General features: G+C 43.6%; 1 protein-coding gene across 2 annotated transcripts in view; it reads left to right on the top strand.

Moving 5' to 3' along the window:
* The window catches only part of LOC311126979 (semaphorin-4A-like), a 47,796-nt gene extending 31,464 nt beyond the window's left edge, over positions 1-16,332 (top strand). Inside the window, exons 5-15 of one of the 2 annotated variants that reach the window (XM_084158707.1) lie at positions 1,172-1,270; positions 4,851-4,956; positions 6,343-6,465; positions 7,112-7,239; positions 7,358-7,539; positions 8,177-8,321; positions 8,843-9,032; positions 9,148-9,263; positions 11,262-11,425; positions 14,445-14,536; positions 14,813-16,332. In XM_084158707.1, the coding sequence (XP_084014833.1) occupies positions 1,172-1,270; positions 4,851-4,956; positions 6,343-6,465; positions 7,112-7,239; positions 7,358-7,539; positions 8,177-8,321; positions 8,843-9,032; positions 9,148-9,263; positions 11,262-11,425; positions 14,445-14,536; positions 14,813-15,633 (2,166 nt within the window). In that variant the 3' untranslated portion in view covers positions 15,634-16,332. Of the gene's footprint in view, positions 1-1,171; positions 1,271-4,850; positions 4,957-6,342; positions 6,466-7,111; positions 7,240-7,357; positions 7,540-8,176; positions 8,322-8,842; positions 9,033-9,147; positions 9,264-11,261; positions 11,426-14,444; positions 14,537-14,797 lie in introns of both variants that reach the window. The other variant, XM_084158706.1, reaches the window with a different exon arrangement.
* Positions 16,333-18,295: the final 1,963 nt, after the last annotated feature.

Here is an 18,295-nt window from a genome sequence, read left to right as displayed (position 1 = left end):
GTTTGTTGACCGATTTTAATGAGGGCCGGTTAGTCGGCAGCAAAATTGACCGCCAGAGCCCGGTCTTGAGCCCGATCATACATCTCTGGAGAGACCTGAAAATAGCTGTGCAGCGACGCTCCTCATCCAACCTGACAGAGTTTGAGAGGATCTGCGGAGAAGAATGGGAGAAACTCCCCATATACAGGTGTGCCAAGCTTGTAGCATCATTCCCAAGAAAACTCTAGGCTGTAATCGCTGCCAAAGGTGCTTCAATGAAGTTCTGAATAAAGGATCTGAATACTTATGTAAATGTGATATTTAAGGATTTTTTTTACATTTTAAAAAAATTATAAAAACCTGTTTTTGCTATGTCATTATCTGGTATTGTGTGTAGATTGATGAGGGAAAAAAACAATTATATCCATTTTAGAATAAGGCTGTAACGTAACAAAATGTGGAAAAAGTCAAGGGGTCTGAATACTTTCCGAATGCACTGTATGTGACGTAGTGCGCAAGTTTCTGGGACCACTTTTGGCTCGTGAGCGCTACTTTCACAACTACTGGCTAGAAAGTATACAAAAGTACCGGAGAATCTCTTTAATATAATGTAGGCCTCCCATGAAGTAAGCCTCCACATGTGGCCCCATTTAAACTAAGTAATGAGATCAGGGTTACCAGCGCTATTGGCTCACTGGTGCGAACGGTGCTCCCTCCTCCTGACCTGCTCTCTCTAGACAGACTGACCCAAGCTTTGTTGCAGGGTCACCCAGTTCTGGTTCTGAAGTTCATTGTGTTTGAAGATGTGTTTATTTGGCTTGGCTATGAGCTATCAAACTGGTAGAGCACGGCGCTTGTAACGCCAAGGTAGTGGGTTCGATCCCCGGGACCACCCATACACAAAAAAATGTATGCACGCACGACTGTAAGTCGCTTTGGATAAAAGCGTCTGCTAAATGGCATATTATTATTATTATTATTATTACAATTCCTAGAACAGGAGTATTGTTTTGACTGGAATGACAGATAGTAGCACACAGTGTGCCTCAAGGACCAGGATTAGGAAACCGTTTTACAACACTGTGTAACTGTTTTCTCCATCTCTCCCTGCACTCACATTTCTAAGTACTATACCTAGTTATTTGCACTGTCTAAAAATGTTCCCTGTCTCTGTCTTGTGTCCCCTCTTCAGGCGGATTGTCCCAACTTTATCCGGGTGCTGCAGTTCCTGAACTCCACGCACATGTACGCCTGTGGAACCTTCGCCTTCAGCCCGCGCTGCACCTACATCGTAAGATTCTCTTACTCCAAACTGAAACAAGCTTTTACTGGCATGCCATACATTTGTACAGTATATTGGAACCCACACCTACATAAGATTATTTCCTCAAAATACTTTTCTCATATTCCATATTCAAATTAAAACAAGCTTTATCGTCACCAAATGTATGATTCAGTGTTATCCAAGCAGTGTACTCAAGGACAAATACAGTGAGGACAACAAGATATGAACACGTTTGTAGTATTCCTCTCTCACAATCTTACATTTATATCACTCTCTAACTTATTTTATTGGTTGTTTATCCATATTTGCGCTCTCCTTCCGTGACTGCCTCCCTCTGTATTAGTTTTTGTTCCATCCATCCCTTATCTCCCACCCACTGAGTATCTTCTCCAACTCTCTTAAGAGGGTAATGGTGCTTGGTCATGGGCTGTACAGTAAACCCATATTAGATATTAGCTATCCAATGGCAAATACATTAGTGCCAAGCACATCACGGCTGTAGGTAATTTTTTGCTCAGAAACTCAGAAACGTGCGTGCCAGTGCTTCACACGAGATTGATCATTTCTTAATCCAGTTATGTGAAGTACTGAGCTCAATGACCAATGTTTTCATGCTCTGCTGGCTCGCCCCCTGAGTCTGATGCCCAGGGGCTGAGACAGTGTGTGTGTGTGTGTGTGTGTGTGTACGCGTGTGTGCGGAAGAGCATTTCTGTGTGATGAGGTTTAAGAAAATGGATCCTCGAGTGACCACCAGTCAAGCCTGTTAACTCGGGTCATGTTGATGCTGGTAGCTTTACTGTACTACACTCACATAGCCAACGCCAGCCAGGCCACTCAGACAGGACATCCCTCACATATAATGATGCCCAAGACTGGGCTACACTTGTACAGTCATGTGAAAAAGTAAGTACACCCCCTGGAAAGTGGTCTTTTTTAAAACATATTTGGACACATGGATATTTTAGATAAATTCCCACCACATTCATTGATAAAGGTAACCCAATTTTAACAAATCACACACACAAAAAAAAGTATACTTTGAAAATGTTATGCAATTAAAATAAACAAAAATGTATTTTCCTTATGCAGAAAACGTTAGTACACTCCTACCTTTAATACAATTTGAATCAGGTGCACCAAAACAGGTGCAAATTATTATAAAATAATTAGAGAGACACTTAGGGGGGTCCAGCCTTCCATAAAGATTAGAAACTTGGTCTGGTTTGGGCTTAACCATATGGGTGTGTGGTAACACATCATGCCAAGATTAAAATACCTACCCGAGGCCCTCAGAAGAAAGATTATTGATGCCCATGAGTCTGGGAGGGGTTACAAATCCAACCGTAAAGTATGGAGGCGGTGGCATTATGGTTTGAGGCTGCCTCAGGACCTGGCCAACTTGCCATCGAGTCAACCATGAATTCTATATTGTACCAGAGAATTGTTGAGGAGAATGTGAGGCCATCTGTCAAAAAGCTGAAGTTGAACCGAACATGGATCTTGCAACTGGACAATGATCCAAAACACAAAAGCAAAGCCACAACAGAATGGCTCAAAAATAAGAAATTGAGTGTTATGGAATGGCCGAGTCAAAGCCCAGATCTCAATCCTATCGAAATGCTGTGGGGGGGACTTGAAGCGGGCTGTGCATGCAAGAAAGCCCCCGGACATGACACAGTTGAAGCAGTACTGTAAAGAAGAGTGTGCAAAAATTCCTCCCAGTCGATGTGAGAGACTGATGGACAGTTACAAGAAATGTCTACATTAAGTTATTTCAGCCAAAGGGGGCAACACAAGCTATTGAAGCTAGGGGTGTACTTGTTTTTTCCGCACTATGGAATTGCATTTCTGTTTATTTTTGATGAATAAATGATTGCAAAGTATAATCTTTCAGTGTCATTTGTTAAATTAGGTTACCTTTATCATATCCATCTGTCCAAATGTAAAATACAACTTTCCAGGGGGTGTAAAAATTATGTTGCTCCTTTATATACTTAGCTTGAACCAAAGCATCCTTTAGCCTCAGAGGCCTGTCTTTGTCTTTAGTAACCATTTTACATTTGGGCCCGGTTTTTCATTTGAGGTTACGATCTCTAGTAGCCTAACACAGGTTTTTAGCTGCTACACTGGAAGTGTATCCCAGAGGAAGCACAAGCCACTTAATCAAGGATCTACCCTTGGTCCATTAGCAGAAAGTAGACATGGAGCAAAATTTCACGCTTCAAAATGACGCTTCGCTCACCACGGCCATTGTAGCAGGATTCATTGACTACAGGGGGGAGGGTATCACTCGTGGCTGATGCTCGGCAAAAATTACGAGTCCAGTGTAGCAGGTCTGTAACTATTTTATGTTGTTAGATAAAACTGCACTAAACACGTAACTTTGGCTTCCTCTTGAGTCATGATCTTTGCTGTATTTTTTTATTTGTATTTATTATGGATCCCCATTATCTGCTGCCAAGGCAGCATCTACACTTCCTGGGGTCCAGCAAAATTAAGGCAGTTATACAGTTGAACAGTGTTTCCACCGACACATTGGTGCGGCTGGCTTCCAGGTTAAGCGGGCGGGTGTTAAGTAGCGCGGTTTATGTTTCGGAGGACGCATGACTCGACCTTCGCCTCTCCCGAGCCCATTGGGGAGTTGCAGCAATGAGACAAGATCGTAATTGGATATCACGAAATTGGGGATAAAAAAAGGGGGTGTAAAAATTAAAATTAAAATAAAGGTAGAGTAGTGCTTTATTATGGACAGACTTCTCCCCATCTTAGCTACTGTTGTATCAATATGTTTTGACCATGACAGTTTACAATCCAGGGTTACTCCAAGCAGTTTACTCACCTCAACTTGCTCAATTTCCACATTATTTATTACGAGATTTTGTTGAGGTTTAGGTTTTAGTGAATGATTTGTCCCAAATACAATGCTTTTAGTTTTTGAAATATTTAGGACTAACTTATTCCTTGCCACCCATTCTGAAACTAACTGCAGCTCTTTAAGTGTTGCAGTCATTTCAGTCGCTGTAGTAACTGACGTGTATAGTGTTAGTCATCCGCATACATAGACACACTGGCTTTTCTCAAAGTAAGGGGCCTAGACAGCTGCCCTGGGGAATTCCTGATTCTACCTGGATTATGTTGGAGAGGCTTCCATTTAAAGAACACCCTCTGTGTTCTGTTAGACAGGTAACTCTTTATCCACAATATAGCAGGGGGTGTAAAGTCATAACACATACGTTTTTCCAGCAATAGACTATGATTGATAATGTCAAAAGCTGCACTGAAGTCTAACAAAACAGCCCCCACAATCTTTTTATCATCAATTTCTCTCAGCCAATCAGTCATTTGTGTGCTGTGCTTATTGAATGTCCCTCCCTATAAGCGTGCTGAAAGTCTGTTGTCAATTTGTTTACTGTAACATAGCATTGTATCTGGTCAAACATAATTTTTTCCAAACCTTTACTAAGGGTTGGTAACAGGCTGATTGGTCGGCTATTTGAGCCAGTAAAGGGGGCTTTACTATTCTCAGGTAGCGGAATTACTTTTGCTTTCCTCCAGGCCTGACCCTGCTCTGCTCTTTTCCTTACAGAACTATGAGACTTTCTCCCTCGTAACGAGCCCCAGCGGAAAGCCAGAGGAGGGCAGAGGTCGCTGCCCCTACGACCCCTACCAACGTAACTCAGCCATCACCGTCGGTAAGAGATGACTAACAGGAAGTGGAGGGGGTAGTTAAAGACCCACAGAACAGAGCCTTTAGACAAGGAAATGTAATTGGCAAAGGGCAATGATGACATCATAGCCTTCAACATTCTCCAGGAAGTGTGCCGTTACGAACCAATGATATCATACACGTTATGGTATACTGGTGTCTACTCCTTTAGATCTGAAAGGATTTGATAGGTCTGAGTTATATGGCGATAATTTCACCCAACCTATGAGAAGGCAACATGAAGCAATTAACACATTGCTTGAACCAATCCAATCCTTTCAGATCTACATGAGTGCCTAGGGGGATAGGGATCCATGTGGGATTCATATGAACTTCTTAGTCTCTTCGATGTCGTCATATTTGTCCCATCTCATTGTAGGAGGGTGTAGGGTGGGGTTAAGAATAGTGTGCAGAAAGGTGGTGGAGATTGCCATGATAATGTGGTGGCGTTTTAATCTGTGATTGTGTCTGTGAGAGAGAGGAAGAGCAGACGCTAATAATAATCTTGCCCATAAACCCTTGGCCTGATGTCTTTACCTTTATGTGGGTGGCATGTGACTGCTAGCAAAGATTACAGTACATGAGGGGGGGGGGGGGGGGTTACATATGTATCCTGATTAGGCCTATATATCTGTCATTGGCCATAATTAGCATTTTATGTATTCGAGATTATGATTTCACTGACCAAGAGGGGGACGTTTAAAATGTAACTGGATTTGACTGTCGTAAATTAAGTCATAACGCCTGTCACGACAGGTTGTGAGAATCTGTCCCCAGCAGAGCTTGCTCTTATGACAGCTGACACATACTACGCAATGCATACATCTTGTATTTGGGTCATGTTCCTCGCAATAAATGTCAAGTCTTGACAGAATCTGTCGTCACCTGCTAAGGCATTGTGTCTTGATGTGGAAGGCCATTTCCAGTACATTACATAATAATTACATGCACGGACTGTTCAAGGGCTCCGAGTGGCGCAGTGGTCTAAGGCACTGCATCTCAGTGCTTGAGGCGTCACTACAGACCCCCTGTTTCGATTCCAGGCTGTATCACAACCAGCCGTGATTGGGAGTCCCATAGGGCGGCGCACCGGGTTTGGCCGGTATAGGCCGTCATTGTAAATAAGAATTTGTTCTTAACTGACTTGCCTAGTTAAATAAAGATAAAATAAAATAAAAATTATAATTTTTATTTCCCCTGGCCATAACCTTGTTGTCATCCAAAGCCAGTACATTTCTTTAACTCTGTCATTAATAAAGGTATTGGTATTGGTATTGTTCAGCTTTGGCTGTTATGTCATTCTCCTGTATGTTTACTTAGGTTTACATGCCTTGTACTGGATGACGCTCACTGTGTGTGTGTGTGTGTTCAGATGGAGAGCTGTACACTGGAACTGTAGCGGACTACATGGGAAACCGGCCAGTCATCTCCCGCCACCTCAGCGAGGGCAGCCATGTTGATCTGAAGCTGGACGACACTTTGGGCTGGCTGGAGGGTACGTGTCTGCAACAAACTACTCATGATGTATTACACACATCTCCAAGGCTCTGACGTACACTGAGTGTACAAAACATTAGGATCACCTTCCTAATATTGAGTTGGATGTCCTTTTGGTGGTGGACCATTCTTGATACACACGGGAAACTGTTGAGTGTGAAAAACCCAGCAGCGTTGCAGTTCTTGAGACATACCGGTCTCAAGGCTTAAAAATCCTTCTTTAACCTGTCTTCTCCCCTTCATCTACACTGATTTGAAGTGGATTTAAGAAGTGACATCAATAAGGGATCATAGGTTTCACCTGGTCAGTCTGTCTTGGAAAGAGCAGGTGTACATAATGTTTTGTATACTCAGCTGGATATTTAGCAATACGTGACAGAGGGAGGAATACCTACATGTGACCTTTTCCACATAAAGCACAGATAAAAGGAAATGTACATTTCAACTTCTATTTAAACTGCTCTTTTAAAGGACTACATTTTTAAAGGAAATAGTTTAGTCATACGTCGGTTGGTGTTGGTTAAGCCCTCCTAACCAATACGTCTGCAATACTTTCCAATGATTACTTTGTTAATTAATTTGCCTAACAAGTAACACACTTATCTCTCGATTAGTGTAGCCAATTGTTCAGTCTTTTTCTCCAGATCCCACTTTCATCAGCTCCAACTTCGTCCCAAGTGAGGAGAAGATCTATTTCTTCTTCAGTGAGGTGGGCCGGGAGTACGACTTCATCAACAAGTTCACTGTGTCTCGCATCGCCCAAGTCTGCACGGTAAGACCCTAAGAGATGCATTATTATGTGGTTGTACATCGAGTGTGTGGTTGTACATCTGCGTGTGTGCGGATGCATGTTAATGGTAATCCTCTCAACCATTTCCTCTCTGTCCCAGAGTGACATTGGGGGCCAGCGTACCCTGCAGCGACGTTGGACCACCTTTGCCAAAGCCCAGCTCCTGTGCCAGTCTGACAACGAGCTGCCCTACAACGTCATCCAGGACATCGTCACCCTCCCGCCACCTGAGGGTGCCCCAGTGGACGACACACTCTTCTTCGGCATCTTCAGCTCTCAGTGGTCAGTAGTTTACACATTCTATAAGCTATGAATGGGATTAAGTCATCTGTTGACATTCTCCCGTACGAATGGCAACCGTTGTTTCTTGTTAGCAGGTCTTACAGGTCTCAGTCACCAGATCTCAACCCAATTGAACACTTATGGGAACACTTTCTGGAGCGGCGCCTGAGACAGCGTTTTCCACCATCATCAACAAAACACCAAATGATGGAATTTCTTGTGGAAAAATGGTGTCGCATCCCTCCAATAGAGTTCCAGACAATTATAGAAACTATGCCAATGCGCATTGAAGCTGTTCTGGCGGCTCGTGGTGGCCCAACGCCCTATTAAGACACTTTATGTTGGTGTTTCCTTTATTTTGGCAGTTACCTGTACCTTGCTAGAGAGTGACAAGTCCCGGCCTTTTATAGGACAGTATAATGAACTCCAAATTATATTTGAATCCCTGAAAAACATTTGTCAAACAAGACCACTTATTTTTTATATTTTTTACTGGTTGGCGTGTTGAGGGTTTTTGAAACAAGAAGTGGGTTTCAGAAGGGTGTTCAAGATTTGCCAAGTTTTTACTAATTTAGCTGCTACCAGATTGTAGCATGGTTGTGACCGCAAGTGTCTTTGATGTTTGTGCCACTACTAGGTCGGTGAACTCAGGGCGGTCGGCAGTGTGTGCCTTCCGCCTGGGCGACATCAAAGCGGTTTTCGCAGGCAACTACAAGGTCCTGAATCGGGACACGCTACGGTGGAGCATGCGGGTTCAGGAGAAGGTCGCCAACCCGGGAGAGGTAAGCGTGTCCCCGTCTTGAATGACAGAGGTCCCCAGAGGGTCAGCAGAAATACATTAGCTTGTTAGCAAATCGAAGTTGGATGAAAGGAAAATATAATTAAGAAGTAAAAACAACTTCTGGAGACCAAACAGAACAAAAGCTACTCAGACAAAACAATGCCAGGGAATGCCTTGTTTATCCTTGCCTAGGTAAATGTTAGTTACTTTCTGATACGTCTTGGATTCTTTTACATATTGTGTTGTCTCCCCATGTTGTATTGCATTGAAGATCAATCAGCCATGCCTTAGGTCATAAGCCTGGCCTGGTTTGATGTTCAATAAGAAGAAACTTCCATACATTGAACTTGGCATAATAAATGTGATATTGTAGTTTTAAGACTTTGTAATCTTCTTTATTCTAAGTTTCGTCAAACTCCTTAGCATACTTGTTGTGGATGACTTCCACACAGGCCAATTGGCATACAGCTGGATGTTTCTCAGAATCTGTATCTGGCTCAATCCCTCTCTCCCTCCTCTCAGTGTGGCCTGCACAACGCCTCAGACAACACCCTTCGCTTTGTCAAAGAAAACTTCCTCGCGGACGACAGCGTACACCCTGTGGGGAAGAGCCTGACCATGGTGTCACCTGACCAGCGCTACAGCCATGTGGTCACCCAGAGAGTACAGGCCGCCAACAGCAAGGACTACACCGTTCTATTCCTGCTTACAGGTACTGGACATGTATTCAACTGGAATCAACCTAAATATGAATGTATTACTCAGTTCATGTATGCATGTGCACACCACTACCGTGTTAGTCATTTGTTTCAAACGCTTGCTTTCAGAATCAGGCTACCTCCACAAAGCAGTGCTGCTGGAGAAGGGTGCACACATCATTGAGGAGATCCAGGTCTTCGAGCAGCCTCAGCCCGTAAAGAACCTCCTGCTCTCAATAGCCAAGGTACCTTTCTAGTCATTAGGTATTCTCCATCTCAAGTCAGGTACTCATCCCACTTTACCCTCGCCTCGCTGTCACATTACATTTTAATGGGCTCTACACCACAGGGGCCTGCTGGCACTTAACATTAGCACTTTAACCGCGCACGATGCAAACAGTGAATCCCCCTTTCGCCAAAGCTCTCACGAGATGTTTCCTTTACATTAACTTCCCCTGTCATCTCCTGTGGATGTGTGCGTGAATGTGTGCGCTGGGTTCGTCTGCTCTTTAACCCCACCAATATGCCCAGAAGTCTCAACCAATCACATCACATCACTGCATCTGCTGGTGACTGACAGATGGACATGGCCTGGGGAGTCTGTGTCACTTGCTGGCTTCATGCCTTCTGTGAAGTGCGAGATGGTTGGTTAGCACGGAATAGACACAGAAACTGTTAAACATTTTTACTACCACTGCATATAATATTTCAAGGTTTTATCTAACAGCCTTCTTCGCAAATAATGACATGCTGATGACAAATGCAAATTGTGTTGTTTTTTTTACTGTTGAACTATTGTTAAGTGTACACTGTACACCATAGCATAGGCTAAATGAACAGAAGCTGGTAAGGTTTTGCAGGACTATGTGTCCGAGGCGATGGTATTAGCCCGGATAAGCCCTCTCTCGGATCTGCTGCACGAGAGAGAGCGAGAGAGAGAGGCTGGCGAGCTGTCCGTCTGGAGTGTGTGTTCATGACGCAGCAATTCAGTGACAAATGTATTCAATTAATCCTTCTCATAATTACTACCCAATAAATCTCTTTGTGCCCTTGGTCATTAAGTGTATACTAACGCTAACATGTTAATATCCTTATCCCCCTATGTTGTTTGCCATAGCTGTGCATCGCGATCGACTGGTTTATCTCAAAGGCATTCCTAGTCGATCACCAAACATTTCTGTAAAAAACAACAAGAAAGCCTTGCGTGTTTTTTTTTTTCTGCTGTTAGCGATAGTTGCACTTGATTCAGCAGCCCTAGCGCCGGGAAGGAAAGTGTTCGCATTTTGAACCATTTCATGTGTCTGAAGGTAAAACTCTGCCTACCCGGCTGGCCCAGAAAGCAAATCAAGTGCACTTATAGGCCTACCGCTGGCCAATCGGATAGCTCAGATCACCATGTCTGCACGGTTTCCTCGAGCCATAGGCTGTAAAAATAAGGCTCGAGCACACGAAGTTGATACTGAGATTTAAAAACGTTAAAAACCATGACTAGATAGAGACTCAATGAATACAGCAAAAAGCTGCTGTTTTTAAGTAAGTTAATGTTTAAGTTGCTATTCAGCACTAGCAACACTTTGTTCAACATTTGTATGAGCCATAAAATGCTCCTTACTTCCACTTACTACTGTACAACCAGCACTGCAGCTACAATGAATGAGTATAGTAAAGTGTTCCGATAAGCTTGCGTTGTTACTATTAGCGGCTTGTCTTTTTTAATATATAGGAATATTTCACTTTCTCTGGTCATAGGAAAACAACATGAGATGCTGTATGAGGCAAAAATAAAGCAGAACGACTTGAGTTTTGCCATCAGCTGGAAGACTGTCCCCTTTTCTCAGCAGAGGAAGGGAGAGTGGAGGGACGGTGAGTCGCGTGAGAGGCAGCCTCACCGCTGCTCCCTCCCTCCCTCCCCTTAGACTCACCATTAGATGCAGGCCATCAGTCTAGTAAAATAAAAAAATTGAATTATTATGCTCATTCAGCTGTGCCTCACAAGTAATACAACACATTATCTATTACCAGTGTGATCATATACCTAAAGCCTACTGCACAAACCTAATTGCTACATAACTGTTTTTAATAGGCTAATGTTGCATAGGCTTATGTTTTTTTAACTAATGTAAAAAGATTATGAAACATCTGAGAGGTAGATCTCTGTGTGCTTTTGGACTCAAAGTGATCTTGACCACTGCTGTACACTAACATTAGCGACTTCGCACTAATGCTATCCTTCACCCCCACAGGGTGTGGTGTTTGTGGGCTCATCAGAAGGCGTGGTGAGGGTCCCGGCCTCCAACTGCTCCTACTACTGGAGCTGTGCCGAGTGTGTGCTGTCCCGGGATCCCTTCTGTGGCTGGGACCCCTCCAACAAAGTCTGCACCCACGCCACCAGCATCCAGGACAAAGTGTGAGTGTCACACCCTATCACATTACATTACAACGACTCCACCCAGCAGGCACAACACCAATACACTGGAGGATTTATAGGGTGTACCATTGCAAGCGTAATATACAGCTTGCATAGAGCTGGATGTAAGAAATTACTTTTGGATAAAGGCTGTTACATTTGATATCGTGGAATTAATTTATTTCCTTCAGGGCTGGATTCCCTGACACAAAAACACTTTAAATGGATATTCTCAATTGAACATGCTTCTTAGAACAGGAGTAGGCTTAATGTTTCCCTAAAACCGGCCCATAATATTTAAGAAAAAACAGAATAACATTTAATGGGTATTTATTTAGGGTATAGCTAGAGTACATACACTATGTATACAAAAGTATGTGGACACCCCTTCAAATTAGTGGATTCGGCTATTTCAGCCACACCCGTTGCTGACAGGTGTATAAAATTGAGCACACAGCCATGCAATCTCCATAGACAAACATTGGCAGTAGAATGGCCTTACTGAAGAGCTTAGTGACTTTCAACGTGGCACCGTCATAGGATGCCACCTTTCCAACAAGTCAGTTTGTCAAATTTCTGCCCTGCTAGAGCTGCTCCGGTCAACTGTAAGTGCTGTTATTGTGAAGTCTAGGAGCAACAACGACTCAGCTGTGAAGTGGTAGGCCACACAAGCTCACAGAACGGGACCACTGAAGCGCGTAGCGTGTTAAAATCGTCTGTCCTCGGTTGCAACACTCACTACTGAGTTCCAAACTGCCTCTGGAAGCAACGTCAGCACAATAACTGTTCGTTGGGAGCTTCATGAAATGGGTTTCCATGACCGAGCAGCCGCACACAAGCCTAAAATCACCATGCGCAATGCCAAGCGTCGGCTGGAGTGGTGTAAAGCTCGCCGCCATTGGACTCTGGAGCAGTGGAAACGCGTTCTTTGGAGTAATGAATCATGCTTCACCATCTGGCAGTCCGACGGACTAATCTGGGTTTGGTGGATGCCAGGAGAAATGCTACCTGCCCGAATGCGTAGTGCCAACTGTAAAGTTTGGTGGAGGAGGAATAATGGTCTTGGGCTGTTTTTCATGGTTCGGGCTAGGCCCCTTAGTTCCAGTGAAGAGTAATCTTAACGCTACAGCATACAATTACATTCTAGACGATTCTGTGCTTCCAACTTTGTGGCAACAGTTTGGGGAAGGCCTTTCCTGTTTCAGCATGACAATGCCTCCGTGCACAAAGCGAGGTCCATACAGAAATAGTTTGTCAAGATTGGTGTGGAAGAACTTAACTGGCCTGCACAGAGCCCTGACCTCAACCCCATCGTACACCTTTGGGATGAATTGGAACGGCCTAATTGCCCAACATCAGTGGCCGACCTCGCTAATGCTTGTGGCTGAATGGAAGCAAGTCCCTGCAGCAATGTTCCAACATCTAGTGGAAAGCCTTCCCAGAAGAGTGGAGGCTGTTATAGCAGTAAAGGGGGGACCAACTCCATATTAATGCCCATTATATTATATATTATATATGATTTTGGAATGAGATGTTCGACGAGCAGGTGTCCACATACTTTTGGTAATGTGTACTTTATTTTTTTTATTTGTTATTTATTTTTTACATTATAGAGGTCCTCTGTAGCTCAATTGATAGAGCATGACGCTTGTAACACCAGGGTAGTGGGTTCGATCCCTGGGACCACCCATACGTAAAAATGTATGCACACATGACTGTAAGTCGCTTTGGATAAAAGCGTCAGCTAAATGGCATATTATTATTATATTATTATTATTAATCAAAAGGGGACCATTGCGCTCTCCCAGAAGTTTAATTGGTGTGTAAAACCTGTGAATTCAGATAAGCAAAAAGGTGTGATGGGTCCTCACTCAAAGATGTCGCATAAAACTTACTTCATTTTTTTTTTTTTACTGCATCAGGGATAGTGTTCAGACATTCCGGCTTTGCAGCCTTGTTCAGTGTGTAGCTACAAATACTTTGTGTAGGTACAAAAAAAAGGTGGACCTACACACTGAAGAAGGCTGCAAAGCCAAAACGTCTGAGTACGCTGTCCCTGATGCAGTGAATAAAAAAAATGAAGTAAGCTTTATGCGACATTAGAGTTATCCAGAATGTAAACAGGAACTTTGCATGGACAGATGCACAGAATATATCACACAAACTCACATACAGTGCATTCGGAAAGTATTCAGACCCCTTGACTTTTTCAACATTTTGTTACGTTACAGCCTTATTCTAAAATTTATGAAGTTATTTTTTCCCCTCATCAATCTACACACAATACCCTAAATGACAAAGGGACATTTTTGCAAATGTATTAAAAAATATAAAAAACAGATTACCTTATTTACATAAGTATTCAGACCCTTTGCTATGAGACTCCAAATTGAGCTCAGGTGCATCCTGTTTCCATTGATCATCCTTGAGATGTTTCTTCAACTTGATTGGAGTCCACCTGTGGTAAATTCAATTGATTGGACATGATTTGGAAAGGCACACACCTGTCTATATAAGGTCCCACAGTTGACAGTGCATGTCAAAGCAAAAACCAAGCCATGAGGTTGAATGACCTAAAGGACTCTCAGACCATGAGAAACAAGTTTCTTTGGTCTGATGAAACCAAGATTGAACTCTTTGGGAGAAACTCCCTAAATACATGTGTGCCAAGCTTTTAGCGTCATACCCAAGAAAACTCTAGGCTGTAATCACTGCCAAAGGTGCTTCAACAAAGTACTGAGTAAAAGGTCTGAATACTTATGTAAATGTGATATTAAAGTTTTGTATTTTTAATAAATTAGCAAACATTTATAAAAAACTGTTTTTGGTTTGTCATTATGGGGTATTGTGTTTAGATTTATTATTAAAAAAACACACAATTTAATCAATTTTAGAATAAGGCTGTAACGTAACAACATTTTGAAAAGGTCACTGGGTCTGAATACTTTCCGAATGCACACACGTAAACAAATACACACACACACACACACACTGACAGTGTTTATCTCCTCTTCTACAGAGGCCAGGATGTGGATGGAGGGAATGTGCAGGAGGCGTGTGCGTCGCCCATGACGCCCAGATCCAGATTTGGACTGCACAAAGGAAACGCAGGTGAGAATCACTAGTGTAAACAGCCATCATGCTTACAGTGAGCTTTGTAGTCACCATTTTCTGCATAGACAAACATCTTTATACCTACTATCCTATTATCTATCTGCCAGACTAGTCTATAGATAGATACACACTGCATTGTATGTGTGTGCGCAAGCCTTTGTTTGTGGGCTAGCTGCTAGCTTAGACGCTAACTGCCAGAACTAGCATCTGGCTCAATCTGAGCTTGGGCCTCAGTCAGTGACTCTTGATTTATGTTAGACTCCTTTCCCCCAGGCGAGCTGGTGTCGGTGTCCCTGAATGAGGTGGTGCGACTGCAGTGTCCAGCGGCCTCGAGCATGGCCCACCGCCACTGGGAGCGACCCAACAGCCGCCTCTCCCCGGACCTCTACCTGCAGCTGGAGGACGGAAGCCTGCACTTCCTGGCCACGCCCGCCACCCTGGGCCACTACCTGTGTCTATCCACAGAGAACGGCTTCCAGCAGAACCTGGCCATCTACCAGGTAAAGCAGAAGAGCAGCCCCACCCCCCAGGCCACTGCTCCTGACGTGACGCCCACCCGCCCCCAGAGCCCGGCCCTCCTCCCAACCACCCAGGCCGGCTCAGGAGGATGGCTCACCCCGCCCTTGACGGTGCCCAAGCAGACCGAGCCGGAGCCCACCGCGCTGGCAAGGGAGACTCAGGCCACCACAAGGCGGACCAGCAGGAACTTTACCTTCTGGGTGGAGCAGTCGGAGGAGACTGAGGCAAAGTCGCTGGGAGGGGAGAAGCTACTGCTTGCGCTGGGGCAAACCTACCTGAAGGAGCTGGTGGTGGTGTCTGTACTGCTAGCATCCTGCGTTAGCATCCTGCTAACCATGGTGCTGTACGGCATGAGGCAGCGCTGCCGCAGCAGGACGGTGCCCCAGGCCAACGCCCCAGGGAGGGACTTGGAGAGGGGTGGCCATCAGGAGCGGGAGGCCCTCCGGGGGGGTCAGTCACCGCGCAGCAACGGCAAGCGGAACGGGCAGGCGGCACACAACGGCCAAGACAACGGGGTCGTGTGCAACGGCACGCCTAAGGGCTCCAACGGGCATCTGCCCAACACCCCTATCTGAGCATAGTCAACCACATCACACTCTAACTATTGACAGTACCATATCCACTCTTCCTGAGAGAAATGTAGCCTTTACATGGTCGCACTAAGCCATGGGATTTTACATAAACGCGGCTAACTGCAGCACTCTGAATTGTATGGACTGTCATGGCAGTGAGTAAGACTGTTTGGCCTGATAGACTGTGGTAACTCAATTTAAAGGACACTTTTCTTCTGGTACGATACAAGCCTATGTGAATCAAATGGGCAGACTGATAAATGTGACTCTCACTGCTCTTATGTAATATTGTGTATTATATTGTGCTGTATATACTTAGGAGAAGAGGTTCAATCGACTAGACTGTTTTTGTGTATTTAATGAAAGAGCCAAGAAAGCCGATGTATCGAATGTAAATGACGGACTGCGTCACTATACGGCCACAAAAAAAAGAAAAAAAGAATTGCTCCTAAACAGGTTTCTCTACCACTAACTATTAACTAATGTGTCCACTCAAATCCCAGGCAGTGTGGATGCATATCGCGAGTTACACAAAAACAGCCTTTTTTGTTCGAACAGTGTTTTTGTATCATCAGGTCTACATTGCTAAACCACTTTCTTTCTATGCAGCGTCAGCGAAGGTTAGCGGAGCACGTTGTACAGTACAAGGTTTTTTCCACTCTATTTATTTTTGCTGGTTTATTTTTGTCATTCTGTTGAATGTGCTGCCAATGACTTCAAGTATTTCCAACTTGCTTTTCTTTTCTCTCTCACCGAAACGCACATTTTTGGAAATCCTGCAGTCTGTGAAGCCATGAGAACATGTTGATTTGACACTGTAGGCTTATCTCTTCCAGAACAAACAAGATTATTCTGGTGTTTAGAGACCTTTAGTTTTGATAATATATGTGTTGTCAGCGTATTAACTGGACAGAAATCTGAAAATCACTTTGAAAACTGATATTGCCAAAATTGCATTTTGAATAAAAACAAATGTTTTTTGCTAGACAGCTATTCAGAGAGTGAAAACAGATTAAGAGAAAGGTGGTTCATTTTAAAGCTGCTTTAGATGCTGATGAGAAAGACGAATAGTTAAACAAATATGGTACTCATTGTCTTTGGTACAGATCACAAACAACTTTTTTAAATTAAGTTTTGTCTTTATTTTTATACAATCGTATGTTACTGTTCTAATGTTGCAAATAAACTGTTCAATTTGTGCAAAAACAATGTGTCATTTGTGTTGAATTTAGGCCTACTGCAGAAAATCTCATTATTTTAAAGCATTTTAACGCTTCACAGTATTATGTTATTAATGTAAGCTTCGTTGAGTAGGATTTAACAGAGAAAATGGCTCCAGGCTGTTCTCCATATAAATTGGCCATTGTGTTGTGAAACAGTTTTTCACAAAGATATGCTTGTGTGCCGTAAGTCTTCATAGTCAAAAGACAGACCATGGATCAGAATCTGTCTGCCTGTGTAAACGCAGCCATAGTAGCATATGCAGAAAGGCAATTAGAAGGGCTCAATAGAGAAATAAATGTTATGGCTTGCAACAATGAACTGATAAGATGACTGGACTCAACATGATCAGATTGATTTTCATCAGTCTTGAGATGTAATATACAGTAGTCTGTCAACTGTACTGTCTCCATATCCTGTAGGTACAGTGAGGGGAAATTTTAATGAGGGAAATAAGTATTTGACCCCTCTGCAAAACATGACTTAGTACTTGGTGGCAAAACCCTTGTTGGCAATCACAGAGGTCAGACGTTTCTTGTAGTTGGCCACCAGGTTTGCACACATCTCAGGAGGGATTTTGTCCCACTCTTTGCAGATCTTCTCCAAGTCATTAAGGTTTTGAGCCTGACGTTTGGCAACTCGAACCTTCAGCTCCCTCCACAGATTTTCTATGAGATTAAGGTCTGGAGACTGGCTAGGCCACTCCAGGACCTTGATGTGCTTCTTCTTGAGCCACTCCTTTGTTGCCTTGGCCGTGTGTTTTGGGTCATTGTCATGCTGGAATACCCATCCACGACCCATTTGCAATGCCTTGGCTGAGGGAAGGAGGTTCTCAACCAAGATTTGACAGTACATGGCCCCGTCCATCATTCTCAGTACCATACAGTGTGGAACTGGAAGCACCAGAACACAAGACCGGGGACAAGACTGGAGGACACCAAATTGCTTGGGAAAGCATTGTTTTAATAAATAATTGTTTTAACAAATAATTGCTTAAATAAAAAGATCAGCATTATTTACACAGTGGGCATTTGTTTCCCTGAAGGAGTTTCTGTTTCTGAATTTGCAGTAGCTCTTTTTGTAAATTCCGGATCTCAATCTGCAGTAGATTTCTCTCTCTCCAGCTCCAAAACATCAATATGAGCTTGGTTCATGTCAGTTCTGGGGCGTTTACTTGGCCTGTCTGGTGTTTTTGCTGCTAGTGCAAGATCCAGGCAGTGGCGGCTCCTGAAAAAATTCTCAGGGGGGGCAATTTTTCTGATGATTTAGGTGACCTACACACATTTTAAAAAAGATATGTCCAGCAACAACATGAAGACAGGGGCAGCATATAAGTCAATACCAGAAGCATTTATTGACTGATCTCAAAAGTGTTGGCTTACCAGGGTTGGTGGAGCCCTCAGTTTCATCTTTGCCTCGCAAAGCTAACTCAAACACTCCGCAA

The sequence above is a fragment of the Coregonus lavaretus genome (genome assembly GCF_964263955.1).
Source record: "Coregonus lavaretus genome assembly, chromosome: 3".
NCBI classification, from domain to species: domain Eukaryota; kingdom Metazoa; phylum Chordata; class Actinopteri; order Salmoniformes; family Salmonidae; genus Coregonus; species Coregonus lavaretus.
This window is presented reverse-complemented; position numbering and strand designations above follow the sequence as displayed.